This window comes from Microtus oregoni, unplaced genomic scaffold (genome assembly GCF_018167655.1).
Source record: "Microtus oregoni isolate MIOR12 unplaced genomic scaffold, Mior012 000006F_ref0000085, whole genome shotgun sequence".
NCBI classification, from domain to species: Eukaryota; Metazoa; Chordata; class Mammalia; order Rodentia; family Cricetidae; genus Microtus; species Microtus oregoni.
In genome coordinates, this window is record NW_024543065.1 from 16464343 (window position 1) to 16485173 (window position 20831).

At 40.9% G+C, this 20831-nt stretch overlaps 1 protein-coding gene across 1 annotated transcript in view; it reads left to right on the forward strand.

The window, feature by feature from the left end:
* The window catches only part of Tbc1d32 (TBC1 domain family member 32), a 284344-nt gene that overhangs the window by 87088 nt on the left and 176425 nt on the right, over window positions 1-20831 (forward strand). The window contains exons 2-6 of the mRNA XM_041653588.1: window positions 909-1244; window positions 1319-1456; window positions 3771-3932; window positions 9382-9559; window positions 18609-18677. Coding sequence (XP_041509522.1) covers window positions 909-1244; window positions 1319-1456; window positions 3771-3932; window positions 9382-9559; window positions 18609-18677 — 883 coding nt within the window. The remainder of the gene's footprint in view (window positions 1-908; window positions 1245-1318; window positions 1457-3770; window positions 3933-9381; window positions 9560-18608; window positions 18678-20831) is intronic.

The window sequence follows — 20831 nt, forward strand, 5'->3', positions numbered from 1 at the left end:
GAATCTGGCTATCCTGAGACGTGAATCTGATATAAGGATGGACTACAGCTAGATTTGGGAAGTTTAATGACATCGGTTGTTTGTGGGCTGTTCTGTAGCTATTGGCACCTGAATATTGTATATACTCAAGCCACCATGCTTTTTATGTCCAATATGTTGTTTCTTTTAAACTCGCCACTGGATTATGAACGAAATCCTAGGTTTCCACAGCAACTACCACCACCATTCCTTTCTTTTACAGAAATATATTTTTGTTATTTTCTTGTAATTTCATGTGTACAATGTATTCGATCATATTCACCCCTGCTACTCCATCTCCCCTACTCCCCTCCTTCTTTTAAAAATTATTTTATGTGTATAGTGCTTGCATGCATGTATGTTTGTGAACCACAGATGTGCAGTGCCCATGGAGGCGAAACAGGGCATCAGGAACTGGACTTACAGAAGGCTGTGAACCACCATGTGGGTGCTGGAAATTGAACCTGGGCCCTTTGGGACAGCAGCCAGTAGTGCTTTTTACTAAAAAACAAAAAACAAACAGACACATCAAATCCAGTTTTTGCTGTCTACAGTCGATAGTGTCATGGAATGTTGGGCCATCTTCTGGAGCATGGCCACACTCTTAATGGCAACTTACTCCCCAACTCCCAGAAACTTTATCTACTTAGCATTCTCTAGTAAGGCCCTTAACTGCTCTGTAGGGAATTGCTAATTTCTATTCTGTCACGTTAGGAAGGTCCATCTTCTCAGGTAGGCAGTGCTTGGTAAGCTGCAGGCGCTCAGCAGGTGTTAGTTGTTGAAAGAGAACAGTTTTTTAAAATTCTATCCACTCTCCAGATGACACTCCGGCTTCCTTTGCTCTGCTTTTATTGACTACCTCTTGCCACTCTTTCCCTTCCCTCCCTGAGGACGAGGTTCAGAGAGGGCTCCTCCTGGATTCACCCCCCCTCCCCCGCGCCGCGTCGGCGAGCTGACGTCAGGCGCAGCCGGGGCGTTCCCGTCAGGCTCGCCCAGCGGAGCCTGAAGGTCGGGGGCTGCCTGGGCTCTGCTGGTACCGCGGAACTGGAACTGCAAGCATCGATCGCGTCGCCGGCCTCAGTCCACGCCTGGTCTTCAAACCCAGAGCCTCATTTCCCCTGGCACAGAGCGGCTCAGTCTCGGCCCCGCCCCCTGGGCGCTGGCGGTGGTTTCCTAGGGAACGACGCTGCGCGCCGACGGCGATTGGACCGGGTCGCGCGTGCGTGGTGGGCTGTGTTGGTGGCGACCCCGCGGAGGGTGCCGAGGTTTGACTGCTGCACAGAATGGCCCATTTCTCCAGCGACGATGAGGTGATGCTGCAGGCGATGCTCCGGCAGCTGTTCCAGAGTGTGAAGGAGAAAATCACCGGCGCTCCCTCCTTGGAGTGCGCAGAGGAGATCCTCTTGCGGCTGGAGGAAACTGACGAAAATTTCCACAAGTAAAGTCGAGTTTAAGTTTTTAAGCAAACAAACCACTGGTCCAGGGAAGGTGAAAATGATTCGGATAAAGAGATTCATTTGATTTTTGTTAAAATAGCTAATTGGTGGTTCAGTTTGTCTACCAGTTGTCCCAGTGCCGAATTTATTTTTTTCTTTTCTTTTTTTTTTAAAACTCGTTTTCCAGAGCCTCTTCTGCCTGTTTTTCTTTGCTGTTACATCAATTGTAAACCATTCGTGTACTTTAAAGAGCAATCTTAATCCCTGAAATTCGGGATTCCTTTCACTTTACCTAAAAGCAGTGGCCCCCAAGATCCCTATTTACTGGTCTGTTGCTTCACTCCCTGCTGTAGTTAGCCATTCAACACTGCATGGGCTCCCATGCTGAAGTATGTCTGGGTGCCGGTGGAGCAGGAGGGCTCCCATGCAATTGCCCTGGCTCCAGTGACAAGAGGCAGGATGCCAGGCATGGAGGAAAAATGAAAGTTGTCAGGTGCTACCAGAATGGTCTTTAAAAATGTAAACACACCGTAGACTTAAATAACTTTAGAGAGCTAATCCTTTCTTTGGAGTTTATCCGTACACCAAGTTAAGCCTCTCAGTCACAGTCTATCTCCAGGCTCTCGGTTTATGATGAGTTGTAGCCTTTTCAAATCCAGTGTTTGCATTTTATTTGATCTCACAGTCATTGTTTCTTGTGGTCTGCTAATCTATTTAATTCACTCTGGTGCTGGGAATGGAACCCAGGGTCTCATGAATGACAGGAGACATTTTATGGTGCTTTTATTGACTTTTGGATAATTTGAAGTTCAGTTTCTCTGAAAATGGGCATTAGGGGTTCCTTCAGGCCTTTGATGCTCTGTGTTAAAGGTTATTTGTTTACTTGTTTTATGGGTTGTCCCTTATAATTCCCTCAGGTTCCCAAGGGAAGTTTTAAAAGATGTAGAAAGAATCACTGCAGAGTTTCGTATTTAATACTAAATTTTGAGACTTGCTTGGTGTGTTGCTCGGGCTAGCCTGAAAGTTACTATTATGTTTCAACATTCTAAGTGATGGGAGCATGCACCATCCTGCCCAGCTTGATTTTTTAAAATTTATGATTGTGTTTATGGCTTCCTTCATTGTTAGTTACTTCCATAGTATCTCACTGCTATTCTCAATTATTGGATGGCACTATTCTTTAGACATACTTGGAATCAGGTTTCTCTTTGGTTATAGGTTTATTATTTAAAAAGCTCAGTATAGAAAATTTGGCAACTTCCCCCAAATTAAATTTATTACTAACTCATTTGCTTGGTTTTTGTTTGTTTTTGTTTTGACAGGATCTTACTATACAGCTCTGATTGGCCTGGAGCTTGTTGTGTAGATGAGGCTGTCATAGAACTAACAGAGATCCCCCTTGTCTTGGCCTCTGGGGTGTACACCACCACACTGGCACATGTGTGCTCCAAAAACAGTAAACAAGGCAGTGATTTTAGCAGTGTATTTTGGGAATTTTTCAGTTTTATCTAGATTTTTAAACTAATTTACATAAAGATTTTCATTAACATCCTGTTACCTTAATATTTCCAAGGTCTGCAGTTATATCTTCCTTTTATGCGTCCACATATGAAAAAACTTATATGGGATTCTGGGTTTCTTGGTTGTTAGCATTTTTATAAGAAGGTAGCATTGGAGACATTTGAGTCAGTAAATATTTAATTTCAGGTATAATAAACCCAAGTGGGAGACAGTGTGCTCATTGGAGGAGAAACTAATATAGGTAATGCTGTCATGGAGATTTGTCATGCGGAGATGTTAACCTGTCCCTTCCTTTAGTGGCCTCTTCTGGTTTTCTGTCTAAGCTGTATGTATTTTTTCTGAATGTTACTAAAATTAAGTAAAGACATTCACATTTCCACTCTTCTCTAGTGTTACTACCTCCATTTTCCAAGAAAACTCTATTGTTGTTTTTCCATGGTGAACCTGTGACTTTCTCAGAATATTGGTACAAACATTTGGGCAGGTATTTTACTTAACTAGGGAGATTGGTCAATCTGAGAATCAGAATTTGCTGGCAGGATGGTATGCACCCATAATCCCAGGCTGGAGGAGGCTGATGAAGAAAGATTTTGAGTTTGAAGCCAGCCTGACCTACATTTTTCCAATAAAACAGGACAAAAGATTTAGAGATTTCTTGCCAGCATTTGTTACTTATTTTCTTAATTACAAGGCAAGAAATTTTCGCATGTTACAGGCCTTTGCGTGCTAAATTCCTTGGCTCTGGTTAATAATGGCACTGATATTTGCTTCGTTTTATTTCTCTATTTGTTTCAGCTATGAATTTGTAAAATACCTTAGACAGCACATATGTAACACGTTGGGGTCTATGATCGAAGAAGAAATGGAAAAATGTACATCTGATCATAACCAGGGTGAGGAATCCGGTTATGACACTGTTGTACAGCACGTCACCAAGAGAACGCAGGAGTCTAAGGAGTGAGTATGGCATAATAATTATGTTTGTGTTTATAATTTAGATCTCACCCTGGAAGCCCTTTGACTTCCCTTCTCAAGGGATTTTTCTAGCTTCCTGACCTCTGTAGATGCTTGCTAGGGAAGTAGGATATATAGAAAGATTAACTATTGGATTTCCTTTCAAAAGAAGAACCTTGAGGTGGGTAAAATAGCTGGGAAGGGAAAGTTGGGATGCTGGTAGGGCTCATAGATTTTAGAGATTGTTAAAGCTGTGGGAGGTTTTGGCTAAGAGTTAAAAAGAGGAGAAGATAAAACGGAGAAAGAAGAAAAGAGGTAGGAATATGTGCGGGAGTTTGGGAGATGTATCTGCAGGGTAAACTGGGTGGAGAAACATCAGCAGGAGTCTGCAAACTCAACAGAGCCCTGTATAAGCAAAAGCATCACGAGGCATCCACAAAAGTGGAAGGTAAATACATAGGGTAAGAACCAAAATGAGTGAATTGCTGGCCCGCCAACCCTGATCTGATGGGTGAGGGTCTCAGCTCCCTCTGGCTATGGCAGCTTCCATATGGTGCTGTGTGCAGAAGGGGGAGTTGGACCCTTTGGTCCCTGCAGCCTCCGTGTTCTGGGATTTCTGGCATGGGAGGAGGAGAGGTTATAAGTCCTCTTTTGAAGTTTCCTTGGATCTCAGCACCTGTGCAGGCTAGGCAGATGTGAGGAGCACACTTCCCTCCAGTTTCTGCTGCTCTTCCAACACTAATACCTCATTGGGATTTCTTGACAGTACCCCGATGCCATACCCCTCACATTCTATAGAGCAAACTCAGGGCTCTCTAGGTAGTTCACAAGGCTGGCCATGAGCTTTCTGCACACTCTCCTAACATATTTGCCACCTTCTTTCCCATAATCTCACCACACTGGTCTAGCTCTTTATTAAACACTCAGGCAGGCACATCTCTCAGGTTTGTCCTCATGTTGGATTGCTGTAGAGTGTCCTTTCCATAGATTATCTGATTAAACATTCAACTTGGGAGCATCTTAGTTCACTGTCTTCATCTTAAGGCATTTTGTTCTCTATTCTGCCTAAACCAATAGCCTTTCTCTCTTCATCATATTTCCCTATTTTGCTTTATTTTCCTTTCACCTTTTTGTCACTAAGAAAGGATACAATCTATATCTATCTTTTTCTTTTATTTCAGTATTTCATTGATAGGATGGGTGAGCTACAAAGATAAATTTGTATCCTATTTTTTTATTTCTGTATCTTTAATGCCTTGAAAGTGCCTTGTATATTATAGATGCTTAATAGAGACTTGTTAATAAAATTGAAGTGTTTTATTTAATTATAATGTATGATTATAATTAATTATAATTTTGTTGAGTTATAATTAAACTAGAATCAGTTTTATGTTACAAATTGCAATACTGTAGATGTTATTTGTTCTCAAACAGTGTTAGGAGCTTGGTCCCCAGTGTGGCAGAATTAGGAGGCAATAGATCCCTAAAGAGAAGCTACATACAAGAAAATTAGGTCATTGAAAACGGAGTCTCAGTGGGGATTAAGGCAGTTCTTAACTCTGTTTAGTTCTAGTAAGTGAGTGAGCAAGCATGCATGCTTGCCACAGAGAAAGAGATAAACAGATGTTAGAAAGCAACAGTCCCCTCACTACCTCCTGGCTTCTGGTCTTGTCTATCCCTTTCTCCAGCAATCTTGTGATTTGTGTGCTATTTACCAGGTCTGGACCAGAGCTGGGCAGAAACTAATGCAAGCTTGTGATCCCCCAAACTTATGAGATAGGCTTCTTTTCTTCATTACTGTACCTAGGCTCAAGTACAGTTTTAGCAAGGAAAGCAGACTAATGTTGAAAGTGCTATGTCATTAGCAGTAGCTCTTTTTCCTTTATATGTCGGCTAGTCTTCATGCACTGAGTGAGCAGCTACAATATGGTGTACTGTAAAGAGGAAGGAAGTGTTTTCCACCCTTCACTAATCTACAGTGTAAAGAGAAGAGTTTAATACTGTTCTGAAATGGAAATGAAACAGATTCAATTCGGTGTGTTAAGTGCTATGATATATACAAAAGGCTGTATGGAAATATCAAGGAAGAAATATATTAGTCCAAATATGTAATGAATGTTTATAACAAAGAAGCATGAAAACACAAGCCCCAAAGGAAATTAACTTTCCCCTGGAGCATGAAAGTGATGAATGGATGGGTGGGTCTGTCACTGTTCCCATCCAGGGTTCCGGGTCCCTTTCACCGTCCTACTCCATCATCCCTTATGGCAGGGGATGGTAATGTTTCTTATAAAGGAGCATACAATAAACACTTTAGGTTTTATTCCCTGTATATTTTATCAACAATATGAGAACAGCCATAGATCATATATAATGGAAAGAATGTGCACGTGTTATAGTTAAATTTTATTTAGTGGAAAGTCAATTTAGGTCAATAAAATAATGTCTTAATTACTTTTTTATTGCTTATTGTAGTTTTATTACAACTACTAGAGACCAAGGATTCAAATGGCCCATGAGGGCCATTCTGTTTTAAACCATCAGAGATAATATTCTGCCAACCCTAGTGTCAGAGTTAATCAAATTTCTGCTTGAGTATTTATTATCTATTGTATTAAAGAAAATTAATTCTAATTTATTTATAAACTAAGCTTAAAAATATTGGTCTGGACAGGAATTCTGTTTCTCTTATGAGAACTATTATTTATTGTTGTTACTCATTGGAATAAGATGACAATATATAGGCATAAATAGTTCAGACATTAACATATGGAATAAAGTCCATAAAGTTAAAATTTCTTTTTTTAATTTTTGGTTTTTTGAGATAAGGTTTCTTTGTGTAATAGCTCTGGCTGCCCTGTAACTCTCTTTGTAGACCAGGCTGACCTCAAACTCACAGAGATCCACCTGCCTCTGCCTCCTGAGTGCTGGGATTAAATACATTCACCACTGTACCTGGCTAAAGTTTCTTATTTTATAGAAAAATAAAGGAGTTGTGTCCATATTTGGACACTATTTAAATACCTTGTAGTCTGTGTTTAGCTGCTTATTCCAAAGAGAATGCTAAACCTGATCAGATAATAGAGGCACGCAAGCATTTTAGTGACAAGTGCAGAGTTTTATATGATCCTAGTAGGAAATTACTTTCAAAAAAGTTCTTTATAGGGGCTGGAGAGATGGCTCAGTGGTTAAGAGCATTGCCTGCTCTTCCAAAGGTCCTGAGTTCAATTCCCAGCAATCACATGGTGGCTCACAACCATCTGTAATGGGGTCTGGTGCCCTCTTCTGGCCTTAGGCATACACACAGATAGACTATTGTATACATAATAAATAATAAATAAATATTTTAAAAAAAGTTCTTTGTAAGCTATTTAACTCTGTTGTCCTTAAGTTCATCCATGCATAAAATTTAAAACAGTAATAACCACCAAGATTCAAAAAGACTTAATGAATCTTTGTCTTGTGCTTTTTGAACTGTGGACGATAGACTTTAAGTTGTATGGAGTATTATTTTGTTCGAAGTTTCTTGAAAAGTTACTCAGTGCTCATATGGCAACAGTACATTTTAATTGTAATAAGTACAAGCCATATCGCTAATTAAACATTTTGATGTTTATTTATTCAATATTGATACGTGGAAGAGTTTCCTTTTAGGCTTCTCTTGTTATTTAATGAGTTTGGAAGCACTTAGGCAGATGTCCATTGTTATTCTGGCTTTCTTTCCTTGAAGCTTTTTATTTTCCTATTTGAATATTTCTTGAAGCATTATAGGAATGTGTGGATAGTATCTGTTTTCGATATCTGCTTCCCACTGTTGCATTCTGGCTAATTTAACCCTTGATATGGATGATCAGCTACTTAGGTTTGTAAAAGATTATTGCTCTTATTTTCCATTCTGACTGTTTTTATGATAGTTCTTACAGAGGAATTCATGGTCGTCCTTTAAAAAATTCCTATTGGAAACATTTATGTCCAAATGGAAATTTCAGATGTTCATTGGATTAAATAATTCTCACATTTTACTTTTCATACTTCTTCATTAAATTACCAAAATTCCTTTCCTTTCTTTTTCCGTGGTTGCTGTTTCTTCTTTCTTCTCCTCCTCTTTTTCTTTCCCTGTAGTAAGAGGCTGCTCGTTCATTCCCAGCCACTTAGACCCAAAGTAATCACACAGAAGCGATAATATTTACCACTGTTTGGCCAGTAGCTTAAGAGTATTGCTAGCTAGCTCTTACATCTAGAGTGAATTTATCTCTATTAATCTGTGTGTCTCCACGTGGCTGTGGCTTACTGACAAGGTTCCAGCTGGCAGCTCTGTGTCTTTCCCCTCTGGCATCTATCTCCACGGCATCTTTCTGACTCCGCCTTTTTTCTCCCAGCATCCAGTTTATTTTTTCTGCCTCGCTTTACTCTGCTAAACCACGAGCTGAAACAGATTCATTATTAACCAGTGGTATTCACAGCACACAGAGGGGCGTCCCACATCACTTCCCCTCCCTCCCTTCCTCTTTAATCTTCCTTCTCTTCCTGCTTTTACCTTCTCTTGATGCAGACTTGAACTAAATCTTTCTGTGTCCATTTAGAGGGCTGGATAACAGGCATACCTCACTGGATCTAGCTAAATCACCAAATTGTAAATTTTAAAGAAATAGAGAAGTCATGAAGTACCTGTCAACATACCTAACTTCAAAGGATGCTGAGAGTATAGTTTAGCTACTAATCAATTACTGTGAAAGGAGAGAGCAGCTTTCTGTTTGTTTGAGACAGAGTCTCAATATGTAGCACTGATTGGCCTGAAACTTGCTTTGTAGGCCAGGCTGCCATTGAATTTATAGAAATATCCTTCTCTCTGCTTCTTGGATTCTGGGATTAAAGATGTACCACTATGCCTGGCCAGAACAGCTTCTGATGGACAGATCTTTATTTTTATCAGAGCACATTTCTCCGTCCCTCACTCCTTCTGGTAAGGTATTCTTGTGCATCTCAGGCTGACCTTGAGCTCACTAAGTAACACAGGCTGGTTCCAGGGGACCCATCCCCCTCTTCCTTCCTTGGAGGCACTGCACACATAGGTACAGAAACACATGGAGGCAAATACCAATACACATAAAATAATAAAGTAAAAATAAAATTATACATTTTCTAAAATGATAAGTTTTCTCTCGTGGAGACATCTGGAGACTTGCAGAGCTGAGGGAATCTAGAGAATGTCTAGTTTTAAGTCTCACTTCAGAGATCTGTGTCCTGGAAGATAGAGAAAAGAGGTAGAGATGAGATGAGCAACAGAAGTGAACTGGGTTCTGGCTTTATGTTGTGAGCATTTGGGTATGTTGCTGACAACAGGAATGCATGCCACTGGGACAGCTTGGCTTAGAATTATGTTGATTTTATCGCGTGACTTCGTAGATGAAACGTTGTAAGTCTACTTATTGGGTGTACATTGAATTTAAAGGTACAAGGAAATGATGCATTCCCTGAAGAATATCATGATGGTGGTGGTAGAGACCATGATCAACAAGTTTGAGGAAGATGAGACCCGGAGTCAGGACAGGCAGCAGCGACTGCAGAAGGAGGAGCGTGGCAGCTGCTGCACGGACCATTGTTCTGACAGTGACTCCTCCTTCAATCAGGTGGGCTCTTCGTTTCCCAGTCTTGTCTTAAAACAGTCTTTCATTATCACTAGCTTGTATATATGCTTTCTCATTTTTTTTTCTGTTCTCCAATTTTAAGATTCAGAAAAAGTAAAACATAAAACAATCTATTTGGTCGATGAAATTGTACAGAATTGTTTGTTTAATAAATAATTATATCTCAGATAATTTTTAGTCAGAATTATATTTTGAATTAATAGCAACAACAATAATAAGGGTTGAAATAAATCTCTTTAAGTATTAATCAAAGAAGTTTATTGTCAATTTTTATCAAAGTTTAACTGACTGAGATGTAGAGATAAAACGTTGATGAATTTTATGCATTTCTGGGTTGAAAGTGGCTGCGAATTGTCAGTTTTGTACATTTAAAGTCTTAATATGTAAAGCGGTTTGAGGCTAACCAGTCTGGTGTGGCGCACAAAACTAACCCTAGCCCTGTGGAGACTGAAGCAGGGGGATTGTGAGTTTGAGGCCACCCGCCTTATATACTGAGACCCTGTCCTAGGAGCTAAAAACAAACAAAAAGCAACTAAAAAGTTCGCGATTGTGATGGTTAGTTTTAACTGTCCACTTGACACAGCCATGAGTCACCTGGGGTTGTCTAGATGAGATTGCCTTATGGGTATGTCTGTGGAGAGTTGTCTTGGATACGGATGTTAGCTGATACAGGCCACTGTGTGTGGTGCCATTCTGCATGCAGAGGATCCTGAACTGTGTAAGTGCAGAGAAAGCCATCTGGGCGCAGATCTGAGCACAGGTAAGCTGTACACTTAGTCCTTTCTGCTCCCAACTGTGTGTGTGCTGTGACTAGCAGCTCCACTTCCTCCTTCCGTGACTTCCATCCATGGTGGGCCGTCACCTCTAATTATAAGGTAAAGCACTTTCTTCTCCGAGTTGCTTTATATCAGGATATTTTGTCACCTCAACAGAAACCGGGACAGGGGACTTTATTTTCCTCTAACTAGGATGTAGGTAGGAGTACCTGCCATTTGACGGCAGTCAAACTGGAAAAAGATAGGCTTAAGTCTAAATTAGTCCAAATGGAAGACAAGGAAACGAGCTAGACATGTGCCAGGAGCCCCTGGCAGGCATCCAGGCTAAACGCTGTCTGTCTGTTCGTCTGCCTGTAATGATTTTGTTTTTGAGATTTTTAGAACTGAAAAGCAAGTCTAGGCCTATAGGATCAGCTCTGCATCCTTTGTCACACGTCTCCACCAGCGAGAAGGCTCCTGCCTCTGCGGTGGATACAGATTGCCTCCCCACGTGACTTGGGAACTGGGCTAATGCTGCAAAGAAGGAGCAGTATAATTAGAAATTAGACCATAAACATCTTTCCAAAACTGACTTGAGGAGTTCAGATAAAACATGAATAGAAGATGCATAGCAGCCTCTGCTTGGATTGCACCATTGAGCGGGAAGGACTGGAAGTAGCCCAGGCAGATCTGGAGTTGCCATGCTTCCTGGCCACTGCATCGCTGGTCAGGGGAGATTGTGTCAAGCTGTGAGCTTCACACTCCAGACTGACTGTGTGATGTGACAGAGGATGTGATGGAGATTGGGGGTTTTCCATTTTATGGCTGTGATAATTTCTTGTTGATGAGCTCATGGGAAGAAAATGAGTTAATTGCCTTTGCGGGGTTGGCTTAATTGCTTGACCTAGCTTCTTAAGAAATGAAAAGACAGAAAACTTCACTTTAGTGAAGTTCACTCAGGAGCATACTATTTAATGATATTCCTTGGTTAATGAACCCCTTTAATATACTGAAACCCAGGAGAAGAAAAAACCGAAGCATTGTTAATACACTCCTCAAATGGAAGTATTAGGCCTAACTAAGCATAATCAAATACGAGGAGTTCATCAGCTGCTAATTCCCAAATACTGGTTATTACTAGTGACGGGAATAACAGATCTTTCAGGTTTGGACAGAACAGAGTCATAATTTAAAATATTTTTGTCTTTTAATTTTGTTTGGTTTGGATTCTTCAGAAGAAACTATGCCTTCAGATCTGTGGTTTCCTTTGGAATGCCCACAGGCAATAGTCTAGCCTTCTAGCATCTACTCAATGAATATGACTATTCCAGAAAAGACTAATTGGTTTGGAAGTGAACTCTGTCCATGAGGACATTGTGAGATGCGTGAACTTTCTGAAACAAATGTATGAGTGTTGGAACATCCCAGACCTCTCTTTCAGAGGTATGAGCTTGGAGAGGTGTGTGGGTATGCCTTTGCTTAGTAAAGAGAGACTTTTCTCTGAAAGGGTCCTGACCCCAATCTTCCCCAGTGATCAGCTCTTTTATGACTGTGAGGTTGAAGATTAGTGGGAGGACCTTGGGGCAGCTTCCTGCTCTAGTCCATCCAGTTTATATATGCCAGGGATTACCAGTCAGTGACAAGAATAGACTAAGGAAATGATGATCTTTGCTCCTGACTTTTGCAGAACTGAGAAGTATCTTTCTCTCAGGGACTAGGGTCAGAGGTTCATCATTTGACCACAAAGCTCTGTTTGTTAGACGTTATTTACCATTAAGTCATCTGTCTCCGTAGATCAGCCTCCTGATTAGTCTAGCTGGTCCTCACCTTTACAGCTGCTAGCTCACTGTAATAGAGCTGCTCCTGTTACCACTCACTGCTTGCTGCTGGACACCGGATTCTTCACTGTGGAAGCAAGGTGATCGACTCTTTGCCTTGTAACAACTCCATTAAATACTTACATTCTCATTGATGACTTCAAGATCACGGCTTGCTCTGGGCTGAAAACTGTATCTGGATTTTTCTTTTCTATAATTAAAATGTAAAGTTAGCATACAAAGTAATAGGTTACATTTTGACATTTTCATACACATGTCATTATACTTTGTTCTTATTTACCCCTATTTCCTCAGCATCCTCTGTGCCTTTCTCTTGCTCTTTCCCTCCATTCTCTTTCTCTCAAATAGTTTCTCTTCTACTTTCCCTCCTCCACTTTCATGACCTTCCCGCACACAAATTTGCATCTAGATTTTGCAAATGAAATCAAGTGTGGCATTTGTCATTCTGATTCTGGCTTATCACTCTTAACACAATGGCTTTCAGTTTAGTATCATTATTTATTTATTCTTTATGTCTGAATAAAATTCCATTGTATACACTACTTTCTGTTATCCATCTTTTGATAAATGTCCAAGGTGAGTCATTTTTTAGTTATTAAAATAGAGCAACAGTTAACATGTATACACATGAAGATACAAAGTATTTCTGTGTTATGTTGACTTAAAGTTCTTGAATACATAATATTCTTAAGAGTAGTATAGGTGGGACACATAGTTCTATTTTCAGTTGTTTGAGGAACCTCAACTCAAATCCGTATTGATTTTCATAGTGATTGCATTCATTTACATTTCTACCAGCTGTGTAAAAGACCTCTTTCCCTATAAAACCATTTGTTTTCTTGATGGTAGCCATTCCGACTGGGGTTAACCAGACTCTGGCTCAAAGCATTTTTAAATTACATTTTCCTGATAGATAAGAATGTTGAACATTGTCTTAAATGCATAGTGGCCATTTATATTTCTTTTACTGAGAACTGTCTATTTGGTCTATTAACTCACTCATTGATTGGGTGAGTTTATGTGTGTTTAATTTTGCACTTAATTTTAGTCATGAAGCCCCTACATTCTCTAGGTCACTTATTCATTCTGGTGATTGTACTATACTTTTGATGTTGCAATTTTTTGTGAGTGGAATAGTCTTTATTTTATCATTATTTTAGGTACTGTAACTTGATTGTATCTGGAATTTTAATCTATTATTGAAAAACAGGAGACTATAAATAGTAAATGTAGATTTAAAGATACTGAAGAATGAATCAGTTATAATAGTTTTGAACTATAATTTTGGACAAAACAATGTAAGAGTTTGGTGTTGGGCCATTTCGAGCTGGGAAATTGGAATGCTCCTCCCAATTAAATTAATATTTTACAGTTAATGTTCTTTCTTTCTGCTACCCCCATCATTTAACATAGTGCAGAACCAGTATTACACTGCTCTGTAATGGGCTAGCTGTCTTCTTATATATTCCAAAGGCAACCAACCTCAGGAGGCGTAGTTTCTATGAAGAAGGTGCGCCATAGTAATTGTCACCCATTGCTCTGACACGCTATTTCATTGTTACCTGTTTAAGGCCTTTTCTCCTTTGTTTTACAAGAGCTTACTCTTTGTGATGAGCCATTGCTTGGTGAGTGTGGAAGGCAGCGTAATTGCCCTCTCTAATGTGTCCATGTGCTAATCCTTAGAACTTGTGAACATGGGATTTGGGCAAATAGGACTTTATGGATATTATTTTTTTAAAGATTTATTTATTTCATGTTCATTGGGGTTTGGCCTGCCTGCTTTCTCTGTGAGGATGCCAAAGCCCCTGGAACTGGAGTTACAGACAGTTGTGAATGGCTATGTGGGCTCTGGGAATTGAACATGGGACCTTTGGAAGGTGAGCCAGTGCTCTTAACTGCTGAGCCTTCTCTCCAGCCCCCGTTACTGATAAACTGTTAAGTTAAGGGTTTTCATGTGGAGAAATGACTTGGGTTCACTGGGCCTGGGAAATCACAGGGGTTTATGTAAGAAAAGCACAAGTGGCTGAGCATACAGGCCGCCAGGGTTGGGCCAATGTGACTGCTGGCTGGAAGATGAAGTAGGACGTGGCTAGGAAACCAGACAGGCTCTAGGAACTGGGAAAGGCAAGGGAATGGATTATTCCCCCCACCTGGCAATAGTTCTAGGATTTATGTTCTTCCAGTTAGAATTTTGTTGTGTTCCTTTTGCCTATACTGGGAATACAGCTGTTCTTCTGTTTTTCAGAATGTGGGCTTTCAGCTCTCCTAATGTATTATTATTATTTTGCCACAATTCCTCAAGTTTTAATATCTTGAGCTTAACTCATTTTTTGGCACCTTCTGGAATCTTCCAGACTTTGCAGTGTTCTGGAGAGGATTCCACGGTGGCATGGAGACCACAGTTTTCAGCTGTCAAAGCAGCAAGGTCAGTCGTGGCACAACTGACCTGTGGCAGATTCCGCCAGCTTTGGCCGCTCTGGTTGATGAGTTCATTTTTCCTTTTTCTGATTGTTTGGTAAGGAGAGAAAAGCAGCAGCCTAAAATCTTAAAAATATAGACTTATTATTTATAAAAATATAAATATGAAAGGGGACTGTAGGTGAAATTTTTACGAATGAGAGTAATATTGTTGTCCAGCCTGAGGAAAATAGATAGTTTGGGAGGAAACCTGGGTAGGGCAGGTGCGAGCTTGTGTTTGCCTGTTTGCTTGTTTTGGTATTATTCCCTTGAAACAATTTGGTTCCAGACAAATAAAGTAATTACTTTGATTAGCCATGTTAATATTTCTTTTTATGCATACTTAAGTGCGTCCTCATAGCTTGAGTTATTAATAGACAGACTTTATTAAATTTTGCGCTTTTAAAGGAAAGTGCATTTTCTTTGTTTTAGTCATTATAACTAAAACAGCTAGGAAATTTTAGAATAAGCTTAAAATCTGAAAACATCAAAACATTTTTTTCTCACGTTCACTTACATGCACACACACACACATGCACAAGCACACTTCTAAATAAAATAAACATTTAATTAGTTCATTCTCAGCTGTATAACAGTGAAGAAAGTATGCTGTGTGTACTAATGCATTGCTCTCTGTTCCTGACTATGGATAAAATATGACCAATTGCTCAAAGTGCCTGTTGCCTTGAATTCCCTGCAATGATAAACTGCATCCTAGAACTGTGATCCAAATAAATCCTTTCTCTTTAAAAAACAAAAATAACCAAAAAAACATTTTTTCTTTGTTATGAAATTACCTTGTTCTGTATTTCTGGTTTAATTATAAGTAGATGCACATGTCAAAAATTTTAGAGGTACTCATAGAAGCTGCTCCAGGTGAGCCTTGTTCATTCAGAATCTGTCCTGAACTAAGTCAATCTGAAATAATCAATGGCCGTGCCATTGGTGAGCTAAGACCTTGGCTCTTAACCTCTTCTGTGCCTCAGTTTTCTTTTTGAATTTTTTAAAAACAATATATTTATTTTTACTTAGTGTGGGTGAGTGTTTTGCCCTGGTTATGCTTTCCCTTCCTGTGATGAAACACAGGGACCCAAAGCAATCTGGGGAAGAAAGGCCTTGATTCAGCTCGCAACTCTCAAGTCATACTGTATCAGGGAGGGAAGCCAGGGCAGGAACCTGGAGGTAGGAGCTGAAGGCAAAGCCATGGGACAATGCTCTTTACTAGCCTGCTCTTCATGGCTTGCTCAGCCTATTTTCATATTCAACTCAGGGCCACCTGCCCAGAGGTGGCAGTGCCCACAATGGACCAGTCACCCCCGCATCTATTTCTAAGTAAGAAAATTCCCTATAGATTTGTGTCTACAGGTACCCCCGTGAAGATAGTGATACCCACAGCAGGCTGGGTCCTTTCATACCAATGATCAATTAAGAAAATATTTCATAGACATGCCCATTGGCCAATCTGTGTTACCTCTTCTGAGATGACGCTCATTGTGGTTGTGTCAAATTGACAGTAAAAGCTAGGACAAAGACTAAACACTGTTGGCCTTTTTAGACCAAGAGTTTTGACCATCTTTTGTTCTTGCTTTTCTCCTTTATACTATGCTCAGAAATGATTTGTTCAGTTTCTGCTTTAGCACATACAAACACATCTTAATTCCTCTTGGAAGCTTCTTACGTTGTTACGGTCACACCTGTTACCAACAACAGATCCATGTGGTCCTTTACAGATCAGCCCACAGGTACTGCTTTAATACCCTCAGGGGTTGTCATCCAGGAAATATCTAGAACCACCGAAAAGCCAGCGCTTATGTACTGTAGCAGACACTTCACGTGCGCTGGTTAAGTACATTCTAGTGAGTCTCTGTGGCTCTTTATATCCATCCAATGATAAGACATAATACAAACTATTATTAATATAGTGCAGGTCAGCTTTAAGTCAGGCACTAGACATATTATGAATGCTATAACAAAGAGTTGTATAATATTTAAAAGCATTTTTTTTTCAGGAGAAACATGGCTGTGTTTAGGAGGACAAAGAAATTTGATAGAGTTGGGAAGAGATTTAAACTATGTTATGCCTTTTCTTTGTATGCTTTTGTGTATGCGTATGTGCTTGTGTGTGCACACTCGTGTGTACTTGCACGTGTAGTGTTACAGACTGAATCCAGAGCCTTGCACATGATAGGAAAGGGCTGTGCTACCGACCTTCACCTCTAGTCCCAGGTTTTGTTTTTTTCTAATATACTTCATAAAGTGGGAAAAAGACAAATGCAGGTAGAATCGAGGAGGACAGATACAGTGGAATTAATTGACTATGAACTCTCATTTAATAGATGTGTATTGGGTTAGACACTACTCTATGAGTGTAGCAGAGTATCATTAGGCATCATTACACTGACATTATTTTCTTCTCCAATCATGTTTGGTTCTATCCCAGGTCTTTGGAACAGCCAGCCTGTGGTCCTGATGCTCCAGGGAGTGGCAGGGGTGGGTTTACTCTTGTGGCATGGGTCTTAGGCTAGACCAGTTATTAAGAGGCTTCTAATGGAAACATACCGAGACCCTCAGTCAGACATTAGGCTGAGCTCAGGAAATCCTGGTGAAGAGAGGGAGGAAGGATTGTAGCAGTTTCTGAACTGCCAGCAGTGATGTCATGCCGTCACAGAGAGGTAGTGTAGAGGGTGGTGGCGAGTGCAAACAGATCGCCACCGTGTCATCAGGGAATGCTTCTTCCAGAACCTGCTTGAGCTGAGGTCTAAGTGCTAAGTGGGCAACTGTGCAAAGCTCTGGGGAAGCCTGTCGGTGTATTATAAACCTTTTTCCAGATGGAGGGTTTTACTTCAGGATTTTTTCACCAATACAAAGGCTAAGGAGAGTCTGAAGAAGAGGGTAACACAGGAGGGTGACATCAGTGCGGCTGTGACAGGGGAGGGTGACATCAGTGCGGCTGTGATACGGGAGGTGACATCAGTGCGGCTGTGATACAGGAGGGTGACATCAGTGCGGCTGTGATACAGGAGGGAGACATCAGTGCGGCTGTGACACGGGAGGGAGACATCAGTGCGGCTGTGACACGGGAGGGAGACATCAGTGCGGCTGTGAGATGGGAGGGTGACATCAGTGCGGCTGTGATACAGGAGGTGACATCAGTGCGGCTGTGACATGGGAGGGTGACATCAGTGCGGCTGTGACACGGGAGGGTGACATCAGTGCGGCTGTGACACGGGAGGGAGACATCAGTGCGGCTGTGATACAGGAGGTGACATCAGTGCGGCTGTGACACGGGAGGGAGACATCAGTGCGGCTGTGGGACGGGAGGGTGACATCAGTGTGGCTGTGACATGGGAGGGTGACATCAGTGCAGCTGTGAGACGGGAGGGTGACATCAGTGCGGCTGTGACACGGGAGGGTGACATCAGTGCGGCTGTGACACGGGAGGGAGACATCAGTGCGGCTGTGACACGGGAGGGAGACATCAGTGTGGCTGTGAGACAGGAGGGTGACATCAGTGCGGCTGTGACACGGGAGGGTGACATCAGTGTGGCTGTGACACGAGAGGGTGACATCAGTGCGGCTGTGACACGGGAGGGTGACATCAGTGTGGCTGTGACAGCTATGCTGTTCCTGACTTTGTATTGTTTGCTGTGTGGTATTTTTGGTTTATTCATATCACATTTCTGGGTATATGATGTGGTTTTTTTTTTTTTTCAAATCTCTTTTGAGTCTTACAATGTTCTGTACAGTGTGGTAGCTCAACAACAGACTCATGTACAGGAAGTGTCAGTATTCTATAGGGAAATTTCAGTTCTGATTACAAAACCACTGGAAACAAAAGTTACAAGTTTCTGCAAATCTAAATAGATCACCTTTGTCTTGTTTAGAGCCTATAGTGTGCCTGAAGTAAGGTTAACACAGTCATTTACATGGTCCTTCCGGAAGTCTAATAAATAACTCTATGTTCTATGAATTCTCTTCCAGAGTTACAAATTCTGCCAAGGAAAACTACAGCTGATTTTAGATCAGTTGGATTTTGGGCAACCGAAAGAGGTAAGCTTAAAAGAGAGCTGTTGTGTTCAGGAAGGTACCATGCATAGTCTGACTGCAGTCAGCAGTAGCTGTCTGTCTTGGTTGTTGTGATAGTGATGGCGTTTTTTGTTTGTTTGTTTTTTTAGGTGCTAGGCCTTTATTATTATAAGCATCTTGGGTTGGTAGCCACGATTAGCTCTTCCGTCTGAACTGGACACTCATGTTGTGTTCACTCATTTCCTTCATCCCTTCTTTCCCTCTTTTCCTGTGTGTTCTAGGTGCATGTGGGACTCGTGTGTATGTGTGTGTGTGTGTGTGTGTGCGTGTGTGTGCATGCGTGTATGCGCGTGTGCATGTGCTACGTGTGTGTGTGTGTGTATGTGTGTGTGCGCGTGTGTGCAGTCCCTAGGGCAGCATCACTTGTCACTCTTTATTGCTTATCACCTTATCTATCTTTCTATCTATCTATCTATCTATCTATCTATCTATCTATCTATCTAGTTTTGAGACGGTCTTTTTCTGAACCTGGATCTCCTTGACTGTCTGAACTGACTGTCTACGAACTTCTGGTTTCCTCCATTTCTGCCCTTCTACCCCCAATGTTAGAATGTCAGACATGCACAACTGTGCCTGGGCTTTTATGTGGGTCCCGGGTGCTCTGTACCATTTTCCCCTAGCTTCAGTTTGAAAGGGATAAAGCTGTGTGGCTGTTATCCGTTTTTAGTATTTTATCATTAAGAAACCCCAGGGCTTGCTTCATTTTTAGAAAATGTGAGCATCCGTTTAAAGATTGTTTTCAATAGATAGCATGGTATACGATCATGTACAATGCCTTGAAATATGTACATACTGGCATAAGTATGTTAAGATAGTAAGCATATATATTACCGCCCATACTTAGCCTTTTTAAAATTTTTGATTGAGTAGCTTATTGTAGTAATAAGAGCGGCGGGGCTGCGTCCCCAACACCCCAGCCGCCTGCCCGGCTAGCTTATGCCCTGAAATAATTACACGAACACTGTATTCTTTTAATCACTGCTCGGCCCATTCTCTTCTAGGCTAATTCTCACATATTAATTTAGCCCATTTCTAATCATCTATGTGTGGCACCCCAAGGTGCGCTTACTGGAAAGATTCTAGCCTATGTCCATCCTGGGTCGGAGCTTCATCCCGGGAGCGGGGCATGGCGTCTCTCTCAGGCTTCTGCTCCAGGGAGGAGAGCTGTTGAGACTCTGAGCTTACTTCCTCTTCCTCCCAGTATCCTGTTCTGTTTTCTCCTCCCACCTATCTTCTAACCAATAAAATGGGCCAGGGCAGTTCCTTTATTAGCCAATGACCTTCCTCCATCATTTCCCCTTTTTCGGTTTAAACAAAAAAAAAAAAAGGCTTTAACTTTAACATAGCAAAATTACATATAACAAAACAGTTATCAAGTAAAAGTTACAATAATCTTTATCATAACTAAGGAAAACTATAACTATAACTAACTATTCTTAACTCCATCAAAGACTCCAGAAAGATATAATATAACTATAGAAATGACAGAGACATCTCGCTGCCTGGACAGTCACCCAAAGTTCCTCTGTACTGTTGGGGCATCCATCTTCAGCCTTCAGGCCCATGGTATCCAGCAGACATTTCCATAAAGCAGGAAAATTCAAAGTCAGTTCAGTCACTATCTGTTGTGTCCTGTAGAATGTCTCGCAGACTCTTCCAAAATGAATCAGGAACCCCAAAAGATCATCTCACCTTAGGCAAGTTCAGTAGTCCTCTCTCTGCGGGTTCTCTGTGTCCAGTTTATGCAATAGTCCAGGCAAGAGCAGTTTCTTGCCCAAATGGCTATCAAACTCCATAACGAGCCTCTTCGATGCCCATCTTCCTCTTGAAGTAGATTGGTGCTGCCAGGAGCAGAGTGTCTCATTGTCATGAAAAGTCCTAAGTTATTAAAACATTTAAAATGCCATATTCTATAATCTTTGAAAGATATGAAGAATGCCTATCTAAAATATATCTATGCACATCTAGAAAATATTAACTAACATGACTACAAACTTGACTATTATTTATGATTATCCATCAACAACCTATATTTCCTAATTATACATTACATTTTAATAATGAACTACACAATCACAACACCTTAATCAATATCAGAAATACATATACATATAACAA